The 25,142-nt window shown below is 39.2% G+C and overlaps 1 protein-coding gene across 2 annotated transcripts in view; it reads right to left on the reverse strand.

Moving 5' to 3' along the window:
• Positions 1-566: 566 nt before the first annotated feature.
• The window catches only part of YLPM1 (YLP motif containing 1), a 35,529-nt gene continuing 10,953 nt past the window's right edge, over positions 567-25,142 (reverse strand). Inside the window, exons 5-21 of one of the 2 annotated variants that reach the window (XM_084208389.1) lie at positions 22,303-24,609; positions 19,855-19,960; positions 17,017-17,260; positions 15,758-15,850; positions 15,209-15,383; positions 14,905-15,050; positions 14,370-14,557; positions 13,684-13,746; positions 13,275-13,394; positions 12,806-12,982; positions 12,507-12,590; positions 12,194-12,277; positions 10,665-10,751; positions 7,639-7,690; positions 2,716-2,846; positions 1,118-1,297; positions 567-747 (exon numbers count right to left, since the gene is read on the reverse strand). In XM_084208389.1, coding sequence (XP_084064515.1) covers positions 1,151-1,297; positions 2,716-2,846; positions 7,639-7,690; positions 10,665-10,751; positions 12,194-12,277; positions 12,507-12,590; positions 12,806-12,982; positions 13,275-13,394; positions 13,684-13,746; positions 14,370-14,557; positions 14,905-15,050; positions 15,209-15,383; positions 15,758-15,850; positions 17,017-17,260; positions 19,855-19,960; positions 22,303-24,609 — 4,204 coding nt within the window. In that variant the 3' untranslated portion in view covers positions 567-747; positions 1,118-1,150. Of the gene's footprint in view, positions 748-1,117; positions 1,298-2,715; positions 2,847-7,638; positions 7,691-10,664; positions 10,752-12,193; positions 12,278-12,506; positions 12,591-12,805; positions 12,983-13,274; positions 13,395-13,683; positions 13,747-14,369; positions 14,558-14,904; positions 15,051-15,208; positions 15,384-15,757; positions 15,851-17,016; positions 17,498-19,854; positions 19,961-22,302; positions 24,610-25,142 lie in introns of both variants that reach the window. The other variant, XM_084208388.1, reaches the window with a different exon arrangement.

The raw sequence follows: 25,142 nt of genomic DNA on the forward strand, positions 1-25,142 counted from the left end.
AAGACAAGTTTTTCATACACTGCTACCTCGAACATTACAGAACCACCCAACAGAATTCATACTCACGTAGTAATGAAAATTTGACATAACTGAGAACCTAGGATCCAAACATAATGATATTCCTGCTTTCCAGGAACATGAACTCCTAAAGGCCAGCAAGGCCTGGGGTCTTAATGGATCTGTCTATGAGAAGAAGAGCAGGTGAATAACCTAGAAGACAGGACACATTCCAGAATATGAGCACAGTATGTCTTCCAGGTAAGGATGGTTCTGAGCACTAACATGTGAACACAGACCACATTTAAAACGTCAAACAAAAACCATACTATATGGTTCACCAAGAACACTGAGTTTATAGTGAAATTTATTGTTCTGCTTCCTAATACAATAAGCTACAAGGTACATACAGTATAAAACGAGAACATCCACAGAGCAAAGGTGATAAACATTCTGTGATGGTACAGTGGAGGTAACATCTCTCTAATCCTTCCACTTTATCCCACAAAGAGCAGCTAAAACTACTGACCCTCCCCCTCCCTCCCCTCCAAAAATATTAAAAAGTAAACTTTCTCTCTCACTTAGGAGTAGTGGGATTCAATGAGTTTTTTGAGGGCACTGGATATCTGCCAGTATCTCAAGAAAATTGCTGAAACTAAAGTAACAAAGAAAAACTGTGAAGGTGGGAGTGACATGACCCATGCAAGATGCTCATGACACCTTGGTTCACTTCTCCGCAGAGCAAACGGCCTGTAAAGAAAGGAAAAGTCTGTTATGTCACGTAAACCAGCAATTAACATGGTTAGAATTAAGATATAATAAGCAACATCTGAACTCAACAGGACTAGTAGGCACAAAGCTAAACTACTCTAAATGAAGCCACAAGCTTCCTGTAATAAGGCTGGGAGATCTGAGAGCTGATAATCCTTCCCCCTTTATTGTCAGGTGCTGTACAGAAGGGTGCATGTCAACATAGGTACAGCTGACACCTACTACACAAAGTTCCAAATCAAATAACCTTGTCTGGGAGAACTCTAACAAAGGGGTGAACTGCAACCTCAGCTCTCGAAAAACATCAAGGCTATAAACACTGATGGAACAATGGAAGATGAATATTTACCTCAAAGGCACAAAAATCCACTTAACCACTTTTTCATATATACTTGGTGCGGTTGAGGGCTCTCTCGGCAAGGTGACCACTTTCGTCTGTTATCTTCTCCCAGTCCGTTTGTCCAACAACAAAACCAATGGCCCTTTTCCTGTCAGCATCTTTTTTTTCTTCTAGATCTGCCCATCGCACCTATGGAGAACATCCTATCAGTACAATAATCTTCCAAGAAATCCTGGTATGAATCTAGGCTTTCCACTGCAAATAAGAATACAAGAATACTAACTTCTACTCATTTTCCTTAGAACAGGTAAGCATTACTTTTTTTTCTGATAGGTAAAGAGGGAAATTATTTTTAATTGAATAGACTGGGTGTTCAATGGAGATGACAAAAGGTATAGATGATAAGCTTCTTCCATTTCAGTGCTGTAGTTCTGAGAGTTGAAGTGTAACTACTACAATTATTTCTCTGTTCAAAGCAACACTTTGAGCAGGAAGAATTATCCAAGACTCATTTACTGTTTTATTTTTCTGGGAAATCTGTCTTTCAATTGCACAATGGAAACATCTAGAAGATGACTATGAAACTACAGAAAGACAGTGTTAAAGAGCAAGTCAGCAACAAATAAAAGAATGAAGGACAGTTTTCTTCTCTATCTTCCGTGATATATTTCTATTTAAATTTTTCTACTATTTAAATTATTCTACTAAAAAGTAAGTAACTTCTTAATATATATGCTATTTCCCCATCTTTACATCTCCTTATCTGCACTCCACCTCTTTGTGGTAATGCAGATCCCTTTAATTTATCCTGTTTAACATACACAGTGACACTCCCAAAACAAGACACCAGTGGAAGGGAGAGCAACAGGAAGGAGAGAGAGGTGCAATGAAGAAAGGCTCCAGGCCAGAAACTCAGCTGAAACACACCACTGCAGGACAATAAAAAACATTCTCTGCATACTGATTAGTCTCACTCAGGCCTGTGTGTGACTGGGGAACGTAGCCTTATCAATTTTCCGCCAGCACCTCCCTATCCTCAGTCTACCTGGACTTCCCCTGACATTTCTATTGATAAGCAAAGTCAGTTTTCTTCCACCATCATCTCCTCTGCCAGTGCCTTAAGTACCTCCATCTCTCTCAAACATTGAGTACTATCAGTTTTCTATTTGACATTACAAAGCAAAGCAATACCCAAACACTGACAGTTAATTCAAATTACTGCTAGTGGCAAAAGCTGGTCTGTCTATTTTGCAGAGAGAGAGAAAAAAACATTGCCTCTTTCTATTACATCTTTCATCTCCCTCTATGATTTTCCCCCTTTTTTCACAACAGAATTTAAACATGTAGCACTTGGTATTCAGACCATGTCATGCATAGTTAATCTGTATTATCTACAATTCCTAGCTCTGTTATAACTAATATGTTTACCTCTGAAAGACCCTACTTGCAGGCATAATTTCTTACAGAATCTAATGGAACAGCAAAATAAAAAGGGAGTCAATGAAATTCCCATATTCACAGACAATGAATGACTTGATATAAGCTCTCTTTCACAGAGACCATTAAAAGGTTATATACAGACAGTAAGTCATTTGAAAATTTATTACCCTTTTCTTTCCAGGTTCAGAAGCACGTGTATCATAGTCATCTGGAAGCTGCAGATAATCTTCTATTCTGCTGGCAATTGCTTCCCAGTCACGTTTTCTTTTAGTGCCAGTCCGCAAACCGTCCAGCTTGTCTGAGAACAAACACAGAGCCTCAGCGTTAAGGGAGATTATTTTTTCTATTATTCACACAAACAAGATGAGAGTGGAAAAGTTTTCAAAAGAATGAGCAGCAGAATTTGTACATCCAGCTTGTCTTGACAGGTGTAATGATGAGAGTTGAAATAAACTAAAGAAGACTCAACACAGTTTTCAAGTTTTATTGATCTTTCATGTTAACTGTGTGGCAATAACACCCAGTGCTGTTTTCTATATGAGGGAGAAAAAGTTTGCTCTTCCACATGAAGTCTGCCCTTACAGGTACAATATAGCCAACAACAGCTAGGAACCACAGATCCATCTTTCTGTATTTGAACACAATACTAAAGCTGTAGCATTTTTCCCAAATTTGGGGATCAATACTGTGTCAAACATGGCATACATGCAGTTTCAGGGAACAAGTGGCAATTATATAACTTAATGCATTATAGACAAGTTTTTGAGATACTGTTTCTGCTAAACAAAACGCTCCGAAAGCCTGATACTCCCTTTTCTTTTTCTCTCCCCATAAGGCAAACCACTTAAAAAGTCTTCCAGGACTGGGAGAAAAATATCTCAAAATCTTTTCTTTCATGGTGTAAGAGGTCAGTCATGAATATTTGAACAGTACATTTGTCCAACAGTCCTCAATTTCTTCTTTTTCTTATTGAACCGATACATGAGGAGAAACAATTCCGTTCCTAGGTTCTAAAATTTTATTCCACTTTAGACACTTATTCTCAGTAAAGAAAACAACACCTTCTTGAAATTATGTGGCAAACTGTCTTTGGAAAGGAGATGAAACATTCATTGTAAGATTATGAACAACAAACCATGAAAAGGAAAACTGGCTATACAAGTCAAAGGAAATTCTGTTACTTCTGTTGATGTAAAGTACCAATTTATAAGCCAACAATTCAAGTATGTGTAGAAGGAACACTAAGCTTGGCAATTACATTCATTAAACCATTACCAGTGATGTTAGAAATACTGTTTCAGAAGTCACTGTTGTAATTAAATTCACCCACAAAAGGCCTCAGAAACAGACCAAATACAAGGCAGCATTATTTTCTGGATAGCAGAAGATGATATTCAAAGGTATGTACTTAAAGAAACTCAGTTCAGAGATGAGTGTTTTTTACTTAATATGGGAGAGAGAAGAGTAACAATGGAGATAATGTGAGGCAATGGTACTGTAGACATGCTAGTATAATTTAAAGTCCATAAACTAATTAAGTTATTTCTCCCTCATACACCTCAAAACCTTTTAAAGACTCCACCTCTGCCCCATTTCCCTGGAACAGATACAGAACTTCTTCTAATAAAACATTATAATCCCATTGCTTCGTAAAATAGCCAGCATTTAAGAAAAATGTTCAGAATATTTGTATCTATTACATTATTTCGTTAAGGTTCTTCTTTTGCTCTAAGTTAAATCTGCCAAATTTGATGCTCAATCTCCACAGAAAGGCGACACTCCCTTTAGAAGACAAAATTTATTTACACAGTATTCCTCTGTTACTTCAGCTACATTCAATCAGTGTAGATCATTTGTGGCATTAAGCGCTTTCCAGAAAAAAAATAACATTGAAAAGGAGATCAACAAACTCATTGAGGAGCTTTTAGGAACATGAAAAAGTGAAAATGGAGGAGCTCTCTGTTGGCAAGCACCTGTAGACAGACATATTCCTGCTGGAAGGAAGCTATGATGCAAGCTCACCTCATTACCGATGTGAAAGTAAGCTATGGCTCCCACTCCCTGCTGCACACCAAACAACTGAAAACATTGCCAAGAAATGTGTAATGCCCAAATGTCAGCAGAGAGCTCAGAAGCTGTTCTGAATATGCAGTTCCCCTCTGTCCCTTTTTGTTACTGCTACACAGGTTTTATTTTAAAAAGTTATGTCCTTCCATGTTTGAAGCTGGATTGCTTTTCCAGAGAGGTCTGCTTCCATCCATACTATTGCAGTTCAAGGTACACGTGTCATGCAGCAGACACTACACAAATCTCAAAAACCTCCCACAAAGGATTATTTCAGAATATTCTTTTCTGAAAATGAGACAAGGTGTCATTTTGTAACACTGGTGCTTGTGATTATTTATGGCTGATGATTATTTAGCGTTAAACTACTGAACATCATTTTATCATTTCATGTTTAAAGACAACAAAGGAGAAGCATTTCTGAAAACCACGAAACTTAAAAACTCACCTTTAGAATTTTTAAAGTAACATCTGAAAGCAACTAATTAAATTAGCTCCTTCAAAACCTAAATAAATCAATCAGTTAAATTTTGCCCTTCTTATACAAAAGCCACAAAGTTTAATGTAGAATCCCATTTGTATTCTAGAGCAAATTTTACAATGGTATCAAAGTTTCAGGTACACCAGAGCTCATTCTCCATTCCTGAAAGTTTGTAGAACTTGCCACTAAGCCACACCTTGAAACAGAGCATTGAACTAAACACTACAGTCAAATTCTAAAAACTAGAGTCCATTACTTTAAATTTCAATATAAGAATCTTTGTGCACTATACACTGAGAAGACCCATGAACAGACTTTCAGAATGAAATTGTGGTTGTGCACAGCATATAAGGAAAGGATAAATCACACACATACTCAAGAGGAACGTAAGAATAAAGTAAATCTGTGCTAAAGTGAGAGCTCTGGGTCATATGCTTGGCAATTGCCACAAGTCAGTGTTTGCAGTTAGAAACCAAACTTTTCAGACATTTTCTGAGGTTTATTACAATCAGCAAGATCTTACTGTGCTCTCCTGTAAACAACATCTACTCAGAAAGAAAACAAAAAAAAAGCAAAACAAGGCTCAGAGCATCATTTTTGCAGTCTGCACTTACGTCATTCTGCAAATGTGTGCCCTCTGGGACTAATGCAATAATCCTAATGGGCAGGCCAACTCCCAGGAAATAACTCAGTCTTGGAGTAACTAATGCACACCACAGTTTACATGCCTTTCCAGAAATAATTATAATTGATCATCTATAATGAAGCCTTATTGTGAACTAAATATAGCAATTCTTACAGACTACAAGTGCTTCTAATGTACACCTTAAGCTAAATGTTGACTGTCCTGGCAGAGTAATTTTCCAAAGAAACTGCATTGTTTACATAGGAATGCCTGGCTTTTTTTAAACCTAAGTTCTGTCAGAATTTACTTTTAATCTATAGACTTACATATATATGAAACTGAATCTAGAGGGTAGTTCTAAAAATAAAATTGTGAATATAGATTTAATAGAAAGCCCTTCTCAGCACCTGGATCTGTGCACTATGCTAACATCCAGTTTAATGAAGTTTGTCTGTTAAAGGATTATTTCAATAGCCTTGCAAGTAACTTACTTCAGCATAAAAGTGACTCTGCTGCTTGCTCCCCTTTTTACATTTAAGTGGAGACCATATAAAAGTCATATTTTTTACGTGACGGAGTTTTCATTATGAAAGGAAACGTAACACACTTCTTAGCATGAATTTCAGAAATAATTTTGTATTATTAAATAAATCATTGCTTATAACAAAAATGCAGACCAATCCTAGCCTAATTGTCCAACTGCCTAGCTGTTCAGTGCGCCAAAATCATTGAGTACCAGGTGCCCTGCTTGTACTGCAGGTGCCATATCATCCATATAATCCACAATTACTTCTATGACTTAAAAGAGAGCACAGCAGGAGAAGAGATGGTGTAGCTAAGCCCTTAACAGCAAAAGGCGAAAGGCTGCATTATGCAAACCAGACCTCCTAAGTATATTTCTATGGCGCAGTTGTGATTTTGGTTATTGGAAAGTTATGATGCACAGGGCTGTACCACACTGTACCACACATGATGAAGTGAACTCCAAAATGTTAAGAAATGCTGTGTCCTGTTTAGCTATGGACTTTTCATGGACATGATACAAAAATAGCAGTTCTGAGCAGACTGCCTAGAGAAAACCATAATTACTGAACAACTGTTCAGTAAAAAGAAAAACACAACAAAACTGATCATAATGACCAGAAACCCTTTTTCATGAATAATTCTTTCACCACAGCCGTGGTGCATGCATTTCTGCCTGAAAGTTGCTTTTCACTTTGACAGAATCCTAGTATCAGCCCTAATGAGAACAAAAAAGTAGAACAAAAATTGTGCCCTTGTGCTCCTGGAAAGTCCATTTTACATACTACTAAGAAGAATTCTATTGCTCTCCTGGAACTGTAAAGCATAATGAACTTTAAACTTTTCAATGCCTAAAATGTTGAAAAGATATACTGACACCTAGTAATTCAGAACCAATTTCAAAGCATGCTACTACTTTGTCCTCACAGACGTCAATTTTGAAAAGTGAGAAGCATCTTCAATACAGTTTGGCTATGAGGCATGTCTCCAAGAATACAAGAAGATACTGATGACACTTAGGAAAAAAGGTATGCAATATGATAAAGAGTACAGTGCAATGTGAGTTGACTCTTTGCTTATATAAAAATAATAAACACAGAAAGATGAAGAATATAAATACTGATTTTTTAAAATTTGAAGACAAAGTACTTTCCTTGACCAGATGGAACAACAATTAATGAATATATAAAACAGTGATGATTAGAAAGTAGTAAAGTCTCCTGCCTCTGGCAGAAGATAAATTCCTGTTCTGTACAGACGCTTCTGCAGTTTCAGATACATGTATGAAATCAACGCATTTATTTGTCTTTGCAAGGAGGCACAGTAAAAACAAAAATTCGAGTCTTGCAAACATCATTAGATACCAATTATAAGAAACAGGAAAAAATAAATACCCACCTAGCTTTGCCTCAGAAGTGTCCATCTCCCATTTGCTTTTCGGAATGTAACCCTAAATCATACACAGAAAGAAGCTCGGAGGATTAGAGAGAGACACACATGCATATCACTTTTGAACTGGAAACAGCATTACAACGGGAGTTTAAGGTACTTCTTTTTGTAAGGCACAATTCTCATTATCAGATGGAGACCAATTACTCGGTATTTCAGAAGTTCTGCGTCCACTTGCCATTCAGTGATTTCAGTAGCCCTTGCAAATCATTATAAGAGTGCTGCCCTCTGCAAACACAGAACTCCAGAATGAGTCTGACAGACAGCAAACGCACACAAAAGTGTGCAGTTACTGTATTGTATTATTCCAGGTGGCAAAGTCACTGCAACACAGCTTTCAGGCATAAGGAATATTCAAAGCTTTATAAACACAAACAAAAAAGTTACCATAAGTTTTTATGAACACATTCCCAGATTTAGTACACACAAGCTTCACTTATTCCTTTTGAAGAGACATACAAATTATGAGTGGTTAATCCACAACTAAACAAATTTTTTGTTTAAATGAGAGAATCTGCTGAGTCACTAGAATTTAAGTATTACTTTTCATTTTAAAATGGTACTCTTAGTGCAATGAGTCTTATAAAACAATTTTGCCCTACAAATGTCACCATGTGGAATGATCTTTAGCCAGTTTATTCTTTGTAAATGAGCATAATGAAAATAAATTGGGCAAAAAAGTATTTATTTTAGTTAGCCTCTTGTTATATTTTCTTTTTATATTCTTTGACAAGTAAATTGTTATTAGGTAACCTCCATTTCAGCTGTTCAGTTTTGGTATAAAAGTACTTATGTTCCTCTGCAACAACATAAAAAAGCTCAAGGTAGTGAATGGAACCCCTCCGAGAGAATTCAATTTTTTAGAATGTTTTTTAATAGAGAGGGAAAAGAACTACTCTAGAAGATTTCAAGAAGAAAACAAACAATCCACAAACCAGTCTTATTATACTAAATTCTTTCCTAGTTTATTTATAGGTTGCTTCCACTGTGGTAAAAATATATGTGTATTTGTTAATACTAAGTGTTACTAAATTTGTGTATTCCTGTAAATCCCAGAGAGCCACACTGCATTTGATTATATTCAGCACTGCTCTTAAAAAATCCTTGAATGACCTTTTTCTATCAAGCATATATCAGTGACTTGAGGTTATCAGATCTCTGGATTTTGTTGGTTTTAATCAAATCTGTAATTAATGCAAACCAAAACAGTTTGTGTTGCAATATTTCCTTGTAACAAATAAATAAACTTCATATATATATACATATGTTTATATATTTAAACCAAGTTGCACTTTAAAGCTTTCTCAGAAAGTTTACACCACAGCTAAAAGCCTGCATTAAACAAAGTGATGTGGGACACACTGGTGAGAATACTAAGTTAAATGTATCAATAATTCATACCATCAAGCACAGAAAAGCAGGAATTGTCTGAATACTACAAACAATCCTATGGGAGTTGATAATAGCAAGAAGAGTGACTTTGATGGTTGAAATGGCCTATTGTGTGCTGAATCTATACAATATCCTGGTCCTCAAATAGGATAAGCAAAGATTCAGACTTTATCCTTTGGTACAAGACAGTTGGATATTTCAAAGATATCTGCCAGATGGCAGGAGCTTCAGACCTCCCTTTTCTCACAGGATTAAATGCAGCAAAATGAATTGCATAACCCTTATCAAATGCTCTCAAAAGGGCAAGAGATACCGAATACAGTGAGTGTCCTGTTCCACTTTCTGTCTGACATAATTCTCTGAGATTAGCCATCTGACTGAATTCAAGAGATTACCCACAGCAGATAATGCTCTTTTTCATATCTTGTGAATCTGAATAGAACACATTCTTACATGCAGATTACTTTTTGCTTTCTCTTCGTCTCAAAGAAAAGGCCTATTGTTATAAGTGCTGTACATTAGGACACTCCCCGGAACCCATAACACACACATACACACACAGATTTATGCACAGATGTCTCAAAAGCTAAAGACAACTTTCTCTTTTAACTATAGCTCATGGAAATGGGACTAGCAGCCATATTCTTGTAAACATGGATGCATCTCTGAAATGTTCTAACCACACTTTATGCAGTCTCATATTCTGCGCCAAAGAATAATTTAGTAAAGAGAATAAATCAGTCATGTTGAAAAAAACCAGATGTTTATTAGAATCCACTTTTCCTAAGCTTTTTAAAATTCTGATTTCAACTGCTTTCTGACCTGCCACTCCTGACGAACAGTAAATTTCCATCAAGGAAAAACACTTTGCTCAACTCAGACATTTTTGGTTACTTCCTGTTTATTGAACTTTAACTGCTTGGTTGTGGGCACCAAGATTTGAGACATTCAACTCATCAAGCACGGACCAGTTGCAGCTCCAACACACACCAAGAAGTTACAGCAGGAAGCCTTTCATAGCTTTTTAAATACCTACCTAAAAAAGCCAGCCCTCAGGGCAATTCTGTAACCTTTATTTATCCAAGAGACCTAATGCCTCACCTTGGAAATACCACCTGACAAACAAAGTCAGTCAACCATGGCAGAAAAAGCAGTCTTCATAACTGTTATCATATACTGTGACAGTTGAGGAGAGTTCTTTAGACACGTGAAAGGAAATAAGCTAAATTAATCTTTGCCCATTGCTCCCATCCCTCCACTTTGTGTTAATTCTTAGATTATCTGGAAGACAGCACTATTATGTACTCCAATTTAAAATGTCTCTATGAGGCATGTTACCATGCTCTACAGACCATATTGTTTGTACCACATACTCACGTATTCTTAGAAATAAATTAGGAAGAAATAATAGGATTTATCATTAAAGTTCTCCTAGAAATGTTTAAGTAAAAAACTGCTAGAAACATGTGTGTTAAGATCGCACTGCTAAGAAGAGCAATGGGTTGGCATTTGTAAGACTGAGATTCTCTCTCAGACACCATATTAATGAACAACTTGTTAGGGATGGCTGATGTGTCTCCTACCAGTTCACTTTCTTCTTCCTCTGCTGTGTCCTTCTTTGCTTCTTCTTTCTGGTCTTCAATATTTGCATCAAAATCCTCCATCTCCACCTGTTCCAAAGCACATGCACAGACTTAAAAGGCACTGTCTGAATTTTAATTATTTTCCTTTAAACAGAGTAAGTAGAAATGTCCAAATTCAAATAAAAAAAAAAGGATTCATCTTTGAAAGCATGATGATGTAATATATATGAATCCTGTGTCCATTCTGTCTTTCCTAAGAAGCATGTTCTCTTCTAGCAACAGTGACAAAGAAGATTCTTTACAAACACTTTCTGGGGAAAAGCAAAAATTGTTCATTCCGTCCTTCACACGCATTCCTTGTGTTACCACTATATGTAACAGCAAGATACTTCTCTTGCTTCCCACATGATCACATTTCAAAACTTGCAATCTCAGGAAAAGTTCTTAAACTTGCCATTTATATACACCTGAAATGGCTGTCTCTGCATAGAACATCTCTACTGAGCCTTTATCTTTACCGTATTTTTATATCACAGTAAATAATAATAATAAACACAGAGTTCAGCATAACAAAATCGAAGAATGAAGACATAACATCTAACTCTGCTCATATAATGCAATACTTTCTGGGCTCCAAAGCTCTACTGGGGACCCTTGCATATAGTCTGGAATATGTAAAACTCTCCAAGTCTGTACAGTTTTTTACATCATTTGCAAAACCTTGTAAATCGCAGTCTGTTGTTCTCTGAACCTACTTTAGAGTGGAACCTTTTGCTGTCCTCTAATATATTACTATTTTCCAGTACAAAGAATTTGGACATGTAATAATAACTTGCTAACATTGTGACAACCTGCAAAGACCCTCTGTCTACTTCAGCAGTTCATCAGTGGCTTTGTCAAGAGCTGCTCTGACAGCAACCAGATATGGTTCATTCACAAAGACCACACAACTAACACTAATTTATGCCCACAGCTCCTGACACAACTGCCAAACAAGAATGCAACAATACAGTAAGCTGACACACCAAAGATGCATGTCACAGCAAACTGCAAATGAAGTGAAAAAGCAATTATAACCTTCCGCTACATGTTATTTATTTCTTCATTCTCTGCTAAACATCTGTATTTCTCAAAACAAGGACTGAGTAAAAATTTGTTTATTTCCTTTCTTATCTTACTTTCTCAAAATATGATCTAAATAATTCAGTAACCTGTAAAAACTGCTGAGTTTCATCCAAGAGTACAAAGATTCTCTTTAATCTCCTTAATTGGTATTCAACAGTTGCTAAGAGCAAAGTGACTTCAACTCTTGCTCAAAGATGCCTAAGTCTGAGCTTCAAAAAGGTGATAATAGGTAAAAATGTACATTCATGTTTGGGGTAATTCACAAGAATAACAAAACACACTTTCCTGACAGTGATTCTGACTTTCTAAAGTGCCTTGCTGTGATCACATCTTTGTCAGCTTCATATTTTCAGTATAGTCACATTGACCTAATCTGCAGTTTTGACAAGCACAGAGATTCTCACCTCTTCGATAGCAGCATCCTGCAACAGAGAACGAATGTCCAGGCGCATCATGTGGCGTGGTGCTGCCTCCCAGTGATCAGACATCTAACAAAACACACACAAAAAGGAAGCACCTCTAAAAATCTAACAGATTCATTGGAAAATTTGGTTCCTGATTGCTAAGAGGATGTATCTGTACTTCAGTAATTTTAATCAATCCCATGAAGTAACTACCAGTATTTCTTAGAGGAAACGTGTAAGCATTATGTAGTCTTTAGTTTTCAAACAACAGCAGGCCCAAAAGCACAGTGTGACTCCAGATGTATATAGTTACCCTGCTGATATCCTTTAGCTTGCGCCCATGAATATTCCTCTTGGAACACGTCTGGTTATCTGCACTCATTTCAGCTAAGTACACCTAGAAAGAAAAAGATTATTAAATATTGTAAACCAACTTTTAGAGCTCTTTTTCTACCTTGTGATATGATCTGCAGTTGTACACTTTAAGAAAGGTAAATTTGTAACTGTAAACCACAGCATTTTTCTTGAATGTGGGAGACTTTTCCATTCAAAAGTTCAGAAACATCAGCATATGGCTGTCAGCAAGTTCAAATGCTATTTAGGCTGCATTACCTCAAACCCCTTTGTTTTTGCAGCACTCCAAAACTGTTCAAAGTGTCGCACTCTATCATTGATAGCATCAAGGATAATGAAAGGAAAGAAGCCGTCGTCCAAGGTCTTCTTGAAAGTTTTAAACATGCTGGTACGATAGGTCTCCTCCATATCAGCCTCATATTCGTACTCCATCACCTTTACCAAGGACAAAAGCATTAAGAAAGAGGACATCTATAAAATGGCTAATATTCAACACCTGAATGGCATGACCACAAAGTATACTGGTGTGGGAAAAACACCTTTCAGGTCAGTTTTTAAGAATTTGCTCATACCACCCTAATATAATCCTAAGTTATATTGCCTTGTTTTGAAAAACAGCCCAGAGACCTGTGCACTCTTCCCAACCCACAGACTGGAATTCTGATTGCCACTGTTCTTCCAGAATGTCTTGTTTCTTTGTCAAGAAAAGCAACAGAATTAAGACTACCTTCTTTTTAACTTTTTTCCCTGTATCTGGGTCTCTCTCCTCTTTCTCCACTTCAGTGATAAAGTAGTCATCCAGGCTGAGCACTCTTGGTGCGGGTCCTCCACATTCTACTTCCTTATCCTGGGAAGAAAGCAAAAAGAAAGCATATACCTTTGCTGTAAAAATTCCATTCTGCTACGCTTCAAAATACTTTTGGTCAACAGCAGTTCCCTGCTCAATAGCAAAAACAAGAAGAGAGTAGTATCCCTCCTTCTTGCTAGCACTGGTGGAGATTCACATAGCACATGAAGATATGGAACATGAAATAACAAACTTGAATTCTAGGCAAACAGAAAGCAAACAGTAGAGGAAGCACATGTAAAAGACAAGCTGCACTACACAGTGAGTGCCTGTTTACATGTTTACATACCCTGATGAGTTTTGCTACATGTGTCTTTCCACTGCCAGGTAACCCTCTCATGATGATCACAATCTGAAACAAAGATCATGTGAGCAGATATGATACTGTACTATATTTAATAGACTCTCTTTTGCAAATATTTTCTTCTGGAGAATTATGTGCTGTGGGCTCACACTATTGCATATCACCAAGCACTCACTGACTGTTTTAGAAACTAGGTTGTGAGAAATGGTAGTAGTTCCACATAATTCAGAGTTTTTGATGTTAATCATCTCAGCAGTTTAGGCTGCATGCTATAGATCTGGTTCAGTTTCACTAACTTCTTTCATTCAACTCAATGAAACTTACCTAAATGTTTTACCTAAATTGTGTTCTGTTTTATATAATGTGTGCATTGCCAAATCTCTGGGTAAAGACAAGTCTTTCCCCTGATACATCAAAAACCAAAGTGAAGACCTCAGAAGAGGCCAAAACACCTTACATACTAATCTGCTTTGAGCATTCCAATGAAATTTACCCCTCCTGTGGACTCCTAATAGCTATGCTACAACACTCCAGGCGTTTCTAAAGGAACCAAGCTAATTTCCAGAGCTTCCTCAAATGTACACTTGTTCCCAACATATTACATCCACCAGCTTTTTATCTGAATACAGACCTTGTTCAAACCAATTGTTGCTTTCACAATGTACACTCACCCTCTCTGGCCTGCTATCCCGTCCTGGTGGCTTCAAAATATCATCTACATTTTTAGATTCTGGCTTCCTTTCTACTCGTGGAGCAGGTGGCGGCTGACGAGGCATTGATGGAGCAGAAATAGGAATCCTTTCCTCAGGGTAATTTCTACGATCACCTTCAAATTCCAGTGTTTGGACAGAAGAATTTTCTTAGTTCAGTAAAATAAAAAAATTAAGATGTTCTGAGCTGATTTAAACAGACTTTCATTATTTTAAGTTAAATTCACAGATAGGTCCTCATAAGTAATTAAAATTTCTAATCTTAAACCTATTGCAAAGACAGTTTTTAGCAGAGTATATAACTGTTTCATTTATGATCTCAACACCACTGAGAAACAAAACTAAATGCCACAACCTAAAGAGATTTTCCTGAATTATATATTCTGAACAAACAAATACTGCAAATCAATTAATCTTTTACCAATTAATCTCCACCTTTGGAATTCCATTATTTTTTATAATATTCTAGGAAGACTTTAAGATAGAGAAACTGTACCTCCAAACATGGAAGGCCCATGATCATACGCTGGACGATCTGTCTTTCGTTCATATGGTGGTCTGTCAAAACCACCTCGCCTGGAGGATGGATGGTCTTTCTTGTCACGGTAAGACTGAGTCCTTGAAGGTGTAGTAGGAAGAACCCTGCCAAAAAAGTATTTTGTGTATTTTGTGTATTTTTGTGAATTTCCACTGTGGATTCCAGAGTGAAAGGAACATGTACCTCACAGGCAAAACGGGCAGCCTGATACACAATATAGCCTCAACTGTATTGATTTCCACAGTGCTCCAAAACCACGTACCTATCATCTCGGGGATGCCGCTCCTTTTCAAACCTCTCTCGTTCGTAGTCCACAGAGCCTCGGTCTCTGTGCAATTCCCGCTCTCTCTTGAAATCCCGATGATCTGTGTTGGAATTACCTTGACGCTCAAAATAAGGCTCACGATCTCTTTCTCTATTGTAGCGACCTGGATGCTCTGAAGGGAGAAACCCATAGAAATCCAAACTACTATTTTGGAAAAAGAAGGCAACAGGTAAGATTGCAAGAAAAGTATATGATATGTGAGGTAGGATGCATTTTATCAGACACTCTTTTCCAAACTGTACAAGAGACAACCATACCGTGCAGTCTTACTTAAAACTACAAAACTGAATTTTTAAAGTGGCTAGGTTATTGACTGCAGTACTCCTCTTGAAAACATAAACTGTTATTCTTATGGACTTTTGATGAAAATAAAGTGGTTGTAGCTTAAACAAGAGTTACTTAGTTTGAACAAGCTTTTAGCATCTTACAACTTTTCTTAAGAGCTAACTAACCCTTTGAAAGCTTTGAAAGCCAAGCACCTCCTACCTTTTTGAAATGTTTGCCTGTCCGGTAGAGGTTCTGGACGAAGGGTTACCCTCTCCCCATATGGAATCTGTTCCACTTTACTCGTGGTTATATCTGGTTGAAAATAAACAAAAGAATCCTAAGGTTTTAAAACACGTCTTATATTTTCTTTCTTCTCCTTGAAAAGTAATCAGTCACTGGCATTAGAAGTGACTAGAACAAACTACCATAATTTCTTTTCATGAATAATGCAAAAAGAGCTTTACATAAATAAACAGCACCATGGTTTTTGAAGGCTGAAGTGGGTTTGTGTGTGTGTGTAAACCACTCCATCTTAACAATGGGACTTCTGCCTTTTCAGGTGAGTTCAGGTAGCATGCAGTGTCAGAAAATTCTAAACATTAAAATGCTCTGTAAGTTTTAATAACTCACAGAGTTACTGTAATGTCAAGAATAGTGACTGAAAGTCTCAACAAGGACATTTTTTCAAACAGCTTTTAGTAAAATATCTACTTCATGGAACAGATACAGCTTCCAGTCCTGATAAGGCACTTTAGAGAGAGAAAAACAGTCTTTAAATGACAATGCACAATTTAAGAACTTATTTACGTCATGATTTCACTCCTGTTGCAGGAGGGAGATCAATTTTATTAAAAACTAGTGTTGAATTTTAGTTTTGGTAAGCTCAATAGTAAAAAGCAGAGCCTCCACTATTTACTTATGTGTCAAACAACTGTATAGTGTGCATGCCCTTCAGAACCAGACTCTGTCTCCTCCTCTGGCTAGAGGGTACCTCACACCCATTATGTAGTATATAAATAATGCAAACACCAGCCACATTCTGTTTTAAATCACTAAGTCACACTTCAGAACTCTAACCATCCAAGGTTCCTTCTCGCCCAGTTATTTCCATACTCACCTACAAAGAGATTAAGGGAAAGTAACACTATCAGCCTAAATACAGCACATAATTTTGTACTTATTAGAAACACCCATGGCTCTACACCATTCATGGAATAATAGCCATGGAATATACACTGTTCACCAACATGAAATAGCTCTTTCTAAAAGCATCAAGAAAAACACTAAACTCAGAGTCATAACTGGTTAAAGGTTAGAGACTCCTAAGTGCACTGATCAGCATTACATCATTAATGCACACAAGCCTACACATCAACTGCAGAACACACATACTTTGCATGGCACACTCCTTTTAAAAAAAAAAAGTCAGGAGGACTAATTAGCTCTTTGATACATGTCAAACGCTCTGTAATACCCACCTCGGCCGTGGCCATAATCCACCGTTTGCTGAATGATGGGTGCTTTAGGAACCGCTGGAATAACGGGAGAAAGGGACACTGGTACAGCTGATGGAATGGAGGTGTGGATGGCAGGTACTTTCACAGGCGAGGAGACAGGTGGGGGCATCATGGACTCCTGCTTACACAACTCGTACTCCATATTTGCACCTTTATCCTCATTTGTGTCCCACAGTCCATGGAAAGAGTCCTCATCCCAGCGTTCCTGTTCCACAGCAGAAGGTGATGGTTTTAAAGACTGACCATGACTTGGGGTTGTAGTTGGAGAAGAAACTGGAGCGTGTGGCCTTGTCATAGGTGTAGTAGGCCTTGCCACTGGGGCACTTGGTCTTGTCACAGGGGTGGGCTGTCTGAACAACACGGGAGGCTTTATAATAACAGCAGGAGAAGGTTTAATAGCTTGGGCTTCTACTGGTGCCTCTGAAGATAGCTGAGAAGAGACCTAGATGCAGAAAGCACTTTTAATGTAGATCTGTAAACTAACCTTCTCTCATCCTCAGTATGTGCAATGGCAATCGGTAGTCAAATCATACATATTTTCTAGTACCTCCATCAAGGTGCTACAGGTCAGAGGACTTTTTTAAAACTGGCAGCCTGATTTAATTTTGCGTTTGCTCACTATGTGGAGGCTTAAACACTACTGATTTTCTTTAAAATAACCTTACCAATTTTAGCTCCAGTAGGCCTATCTCAGTTCAAAAGTGTCTACTGTTTATTTCCAAAGACTCCTGCTGTCTGCAAAGATTCCTGCTGTCTGTGTGAAGGCTGAAAATCTGAAAGTAGGGCAGCTTGGTGAGATGCAAAAGGATTTGATAAGGCCAGTTTCTTTGTGGAAACCAGTGGAAAAATTCAGAGAGCAGAAATACCTGGAAAAACCTTAATAAAATCAGTAACAGAAGAACATACGAAATTGGAAGGTCTTGCCTAGTCGAAAACCAAACCAAACCAAATCCTTCATGAAACAAACATCCACAAGAAACCCCACACATTAAAAGACTTTTCAGCATCAAAGCAGATGCCAAGTTACAGGCAGGCTTATTAGCAACATACAACAAAAATTGCAAGATGGTTGTAGATACAAAGCTGAGCTCTGTAATAACAATTCCAAGTCACAACAGAAATATCTGGAAGGAAGAATTCCAAGAAAGACAAAAGTTGTTTGAAAACCTCTAGGCAGACAAGTGAGGTAGTCTGAGATACAAAATATCAAAATAGAGTAAAATAACTTCCTAAAGGCATCAACATACCTTCAGTTCTTGGTAGCAAACCAGTTCCATTATTTTACTTTACAGACACTGTAAACAAGGAAGAGGTCACCTAAGCAAAAAGAAAACTTGCAGTGCCTCATTCACTGCATAACACTCCTCTGGACAGAGGGACAAAAAAAGGTTGGTCTGGCTAAACGTCAGAGCCAGAAGACCTTATGGGCAAATTCATTGATGTGAGTAACTTTGGGGTTAAGATGTGATGAAGAACAAAGACGGTGCATCAACTCAGATATCTCCTCCAATACACATTTAACAAAACTGTTTACTCATTCTAGGAAGGATTTATAAGCCTGAGTTGGCATGACTGCAGAAGTTTGGTTGATTTCTGAATTATCAAAAAACCCAAATATAAGCATCTGAGAACAGTTCCCAGAACTGCACAGGAAATTAAGCAGTAGAGGAGTAGTTGTACCACAACAGGATGGAGGTACATAAACATGAGTTTCCATGCACTTCATGATATTCTAGAAGGTAATAAAAATTCCCAATAAAAACAGCAAACAGAAGGCTAATGTCCATGCTACATTGAAATATCTCAATTTCTGATGGACATGTCCTCAAGTTTTTCCAACTTCAAAGAGGAGATAGCTCCTGAAGTAGGAAAAGTAGTGCAAATTGAAAGAATTTAAGCAAGGAAAACCAGGGCCTTCTTGTGAACCTTACATCCCTGTTTTGGGAGAGCTCACCTCTTTTTGCACATTATCCCACAGCAATCTAGACTGTTGAACCTCATGTGCAACCATCCCTGATGGGTCATACTTGGAAGACATGGTGGACTTGTAGGTGTAGAAAAAGGGATAACAAGTGACGTCGCTCCTGATAAATCACAGTTGTACTAATTAGCAAAGATGAACAGCTTTGCCCTTAATGGGCTCTGACTAATAAAGATAAGTGTGATAGAAGGGATGGGTTGGCCAGTCAGGGAGAGCCTTGAGGAAGAGGACCTTGAGGAGGCAGAGGAACCCTGAGGAAGAAAGAATGATCCAGAGAGACTCAATGAAGAACAAAACAAGGAAGAGAGTTGCTGTTGCAAAAGATCTGCTGCGAGGTCAGTCTGGGTGTGATAGAGTTAGAGCCTGCTGTTGGAGCCTGCAGTCACAGCTGAGCTAGGTAAAAGCCTGCAGTCAGAGGTGGCAAGGAAATACTTGCAGTCCTATTCCAGCAGGAAATAGCCAGCAGTCAGTCTGTCAGAGAAGCCAACAGCAGGAGTTTGCTGTAGTCAGAGTCAGGATGGCTAAGCTGTAAAGAAGAATAAACTGGGACTCTTTTCATATTTTAAATGAGAGTCTGTGTCTTGGCTCGTTTCCACCTCTAACGAGAGGTCTGCTGCAACAGACTGACTGAGCAGAAAACGCTTTGGAAAATTTAAAGAAACTAAGATGTTGTTTTGCCTCAACAGAAGATAGCTAAGGTTGTAATGATTACTGGGCATGCATTCCACAGAGAAATTTGACCATCAGTCTGTAGAACTGGTTCAACATACATAAACAGTAATTTCAACCAACATGTTATCAGTGTAAGATGAATTTACCTGAAAGGCACCTGGCCTTGTGCTTGTGTTCTGTGATCTTGGAGAGTCTTGGGTGGAAATGTCAGGCTTGAACTCCTTCAACTTCTGAAGCTGTTCTTTTTGCTCCCTGCACATGCATCATAAGAAAGTGTTATCAGTCTATAGCTTGAATGAAAAATTAAAGAAATCAATGCTCATGGTGAGAACACATATACACTAGCATCAGAGACAAAGCCAAAAGAAGAAAAGGACACAGCAGGCTTTACATGGGCAATAGTGTGATTCAGAAATCCCTGTTTCACATCCACTTAACCATGGAGGCATTTAGCGTATTAGCTATATGCTTTTTGGTCACAAGTTTCCTGAGACATGTAGTTATGCTTTTGTGCTTTGCCAGAACCACTCCATTTGAACAGTAAAGAGAAAAGATGGATTTTTGGCTTCTGTCAACACCTTCTGCAAGCAAGAAACCCCTTGGAAATGCATACCTAAGTGCTCTCAGTTACTTGCTCTGGTTCACATGGTAACAGGACTGAGGCCAACAAAGTACAAGAGATTCCAATATATAAAAAAACAAACTGTGAGTCTAACTTTTTCTTCTTTGGTTTATATATCAAAATACTATTTAATATACAACCAATACACATAGTCTACAGAGCAAAGACCAGGTTCAGCTGTGAGTACTACAATCACTGGATTACAAAGTTCTAGTGAGTATGATTTCCTTTCCCTTCAGTTTTTGTTAGCAATCTTCAATCTAGGTTTTTCAATGGCTATTAACTCTGTGTATTGAAGCAGTTTCTAAATGACAACTAGGAATGGGATCCCTCTGTGACAAGACATAACAGAAACCACCCTAACCAGTAATGCATCAGTTTAGCATTCAGCAGAAGGGGAGCTTGGCTCAAAGAAAAGAATACTCAGCGTTTTGTAAATACAAAAGAGTACACTGAGCACTACACTAGATCACAAATACAGAACAGTCTGCAGCTGAGACCATGCTGCTTTACACACAATAAAAGCAAAGCCAGATGAAGGCTTTAGTTTTGGAGATGAAAGCAGCTATGTACCACACTACTGGTATAACTCTTGGTTAAAAAAAATCCCCATTAAAATTAATAAGTAACTCCATAAAGTTGTTCCTACTGATCAGACTTAAATCATCTGCCTATAAGAACCTAATGAGAAATACTAGTGTAACAAATTCGAAGATTACCCTCATACTCTATTAAAAAACAGTATCATGTTTATATTTCCCCTTTTTACTGGCTTTGAAAGATGTATATGCAACTACTTTTTACATAAAACATTTTAGTGACTATGTTTAAATTATTTACACCCTAAAAAATTTCTCTCATAGTCATTCCCAAACTATGGTCCTTAGCCTAAGTGACTGGCTTGCAGCTAGTCACAATAAACAGCCAAACATATGCCAGGCAACTGAGGCAACAGGAAAGTCAGGAAGCTGAAAATAATGTTATTCCAAACTTTCAGCAAATACTACTTTATAACACAGATTTTACAGTTAATAACACCATTGAATTAATCTGATTGCAGTAGATTATTAAATTATTCAGAATAAAAGTCCTCCCTTTTAAAAAAATTATTTTTCTTGCATTTTGGCATGCATCTAATATGGGACAGGTGCTCAGCAATCTTACAAATCTGAAAACAAAACAGTCTGAAGAAAAGCGCAAAACATCTCTATCATGAAATGGATTGGGTTGGAAGGGACTTCAAAAATCATCTAGTTCCAGCCTTTCACTAGATTAGGTTGTTGAAAGCCTCATACAGCCCCATCTCTCCTATTACTAATTTCATAATAAACACTTATTAAAGCCTTAGGAAGTCTAGCAGCTGCTTTCTAAAAATGCAGTCTTGAGGAACTCTTGCATTCCTATCTTCCTAACTGTTATATCACTCCTTTTATGCTGATTCCCAGAACTAAAGATCAATCGAATTTGACAAAATTGTTCACTGACAATATTTGGTTTCAAATGAGGAGGCTCTGTAAAACAAACAAACAAACAAAACCCCACCTATGTTTTAACTTAAAAGTGAGCAATATCAAAAAAATAGGTCTTAAGAACCACATTAATGAAGGTCTTGAGGGGTAAGTACTAAAAAGCAGTTATCACTAAGCTCATCTGATATCACCAAAAATATTGAAAAGCAATTATCCACAAGTTTATTTGAGGATAACAAAAAGATTGGTCAGATGATGGGACAGGTCTCTTCCTGGAAAGTAACATACATGGAGCATCATATTCACTGGGAAAGGGACAATCGCCTATTTAAGAAATAAATAAAATCTACAAAAAGTGTGGTAAAGGTACTCCAAATAACTTCTTCCACATGAGCTCCTACTATCATGCTGCAGGTAAAATAAATGAAGCCATTACTGTGTTGATTCAAATGGATCCCACAGAATGGGATTCCTATTCAAAATCATAGAACCAAGCAACTCACCGAAGCATTTTGAGCTCCTGGGCAGCCTTCAGAATTATCTCATGCTGTCTTTGGCTTAGGACCATCACTCCTCCCAAGGACTGGTCAGAGTCCAGGTTTGAGTCTGCTCCCAGCATATCAGAGGAATGTGAAGGAGGAGGAAGGGATGAATCTGAGTGGTCATCCAAAGACCGCAGTCTCTCTCCATCATCTGGATACCACCTATCTGACAACCGTTCCCTCTCCCAGTCAGTCCTTTCAGGAAGGTAGTCTTGCTTCTCCCGCCATGTGTCATATCTCTCCGGATATTCTCGAATCCTAAGCTCGCCCCTGTCTCGGAGATCTCTGTCATAATGATCTCTGTTCCTATCGTCCCTCCACCTATCTTCACGATACCTGTCCAGAGGTGGAAGGGGTGGTAATGGTGGTAGAGGGGGGATATCCAAGTCACGATTCCCCATTTCTCTGTCATCCATAGGTCTCATGTCCCAGTCTCTATCCCATTCTTTGTCTAAATCTTGATCATAAATATCTGAGGATCTTCCAGTTCTATCTAGATCTCTCTCTAGTTCCCTTTCTCTTGGCCTTTTCCAGTCATCCCACCACGAATCTCGTCTGTCGTGATCAGATGATAAAGGAGGTAGCGGCGGTAGGGGAGACAATGGAGGCAGTGAATGGTGGGATTGCAACCTGTCATCTCTGTCATATGCATGTACGGAATCATCCTGATAATCAGAGTTGTGATCTCTCCAGTACTGTTCTCTTTCCCACTCATCCAATTGCTCATGCTCCAAAGATGGGTCATCTTGACTATCTAAAGGAAATTCTTCCTGCATTGTATCATCTTCATGACCCCAAGAACCCCTGAATGTTTCATCTCGATGGTATGGAGGCAATTTGTCAGGGTCATCGCCTAGGTGAATGGGTTTACCCATATTGCCTGTTTCAGATCTTCCTGCTTCCCTCTCATGGCTATCTCCCCTTCTGATGGGACACCTCTCCCGGCTACCTGCCCGCCTGCCCAGGTCTCTCTCCCGGCTACCTGCCCGCCTGATGGGGACCCTCTCCCGGCTACCTGCCCGCCTGACGGGGACCCTCTCCCGGCTACCCGCCCGCCGCATGGGCTCCCTCTCTCGGCTACCTGCCCGCCGCAGGGGTTCTCTTTCCCGGCTAGAGGCACGCCTGACCGGGCCTCTCTCCCGGCTTCCTGCCCGTCCCCTATCCCAGCTGCCTGTCCGTCCAGGTGGCTCTCTGTCTCGGTTAGAGAATACCCTCTCATGGCTATCTGACCGTCCACCCAGCCCCCTCTCTCGGCTGCCTGACTGTCCATCCGGCATCCTCTCCCTGCTGCCTGACCGTCTATCTGGCATCCTCTCCCTGCTGCCTGCCCTCCTGAACACTCCCCTGCCACGGATGGATGCCTGCCTAGCCTGCCCTCTGCCTCTGTATACATATCCTCTACCACGGCCATCGTCCATCCTGCCCATTCCCCGGCCATGGCCATCATCCATCCTGCCCATTCCCCAACCACCATCCATCCTTCCCATTCCCCGGCCCCCATCCATCCTTCCCATTCCCCGGCCACGGCCCATTCCCCAGCCGCGGCCATCCCCCTGCCCTCTGCCACGGCCTCTTCCTCTGCTTCCTGGTCCCTTTCCTCTATCCTCATGCATGAATGGCCCTTTTCCTCTGCCTTCCGGTCCAGGTAGGCCCTGGGTGCTATCTGAAGCAGTCAATTGATCATCTGGTGAATCCAAATCCTGATTTCCTGTTGCAGGGGGTACTGTATTCTGGTTCTGAATAGGTGGGGTGGGTGCCTTGGACTCTTCTACTTGCTGGTTGGGATCATGTGAACTCCATGTCCACTTTTTAGGAGGGTCTGAACTAGGTTCTTTGACTTCAGGTTTGGATGGCTCCTGTTGAGTATCTGTCAGCTCCTCATTCGGCTCAATGGGACCTGCACTCTGTGCATCAGGAGTAGACTCAGTTCTGCTTACAGACTGCTGATCGCCAGCTGTGTCTGTAAAAGGTTCTTTGCTCTCTGACTGTGAGTCTACCTGTGTCTGCTGCTGCTGTCCCAAATGAGGCCTGGGCCCCATCCACCGTGGACCACCAGGTCGGGAACCGTGTCCATGTGACGCATTTGTTGTATAAAATTGTCCTGCTGGTCCTCGTGGGATAGAGCCCCATCTACTTGAAGACTGTCCATCTGTATTCTGTCGGTCAAAACGTGACCTGTATCCTTCTGAGCGCTGGGAGTCAAAACGAGGTCCTCTCTGTCTTGAGCCTTCAAATTTGTCATATCCTCTTCCTCGAGGTCCGTCAAATCTACAGATCACACAATAGAAATTTTATTCAAATGAACATGTCATATTAAAGTCCTATAGATTAATTTCACACAAAATAGAGAACTCATGTCTAAAGTCAAGTTGCTTAGATGTCAGGGATTCACAGTTGTACATCACTAGATGAGTCAGGAAGGCCAAAGCATGGCTGAAGCCGAACGCTGCAAGGGATGCAAAAAGTTCCAAGAAGGGCTTCTATAGGTAGATCAGCCGGAAAAGAAAGGTCAAAGAAAGTGTACCCCTTGGACAAACACAACTGGCAAACTGGTAAAAATGCATGAGGAAAAGACTCGGATACTCAACAACTTTTTTGCCTTAGTCTTCACTGACAACCCTATGCCTCCTGAGTGGATGGACTGCAAAACAGAGACGAGGGGTGCAAAGTCACTCCCACCATAAGAGAAGATCAGGTTCATGACGACCTGAAGTACCTGAATATATGTAAGTCTATGAGACCTGATGAGATACATCTCAGAATACTCAGGGAATTTGCTACCATACTTGCCGAGCTATTCT

Source organism: Fringilla coelebs (assembly GCF_963513975.1).
Source record: "Fringilla coelebs genome assembly, chromosome: 6".
Taxonomy (NCBI): Eukaryota; Metazoa; Chordata; class Aves; order Passeriformes; family Fringillidae; genus Fringilla; species Fringilla coelebs.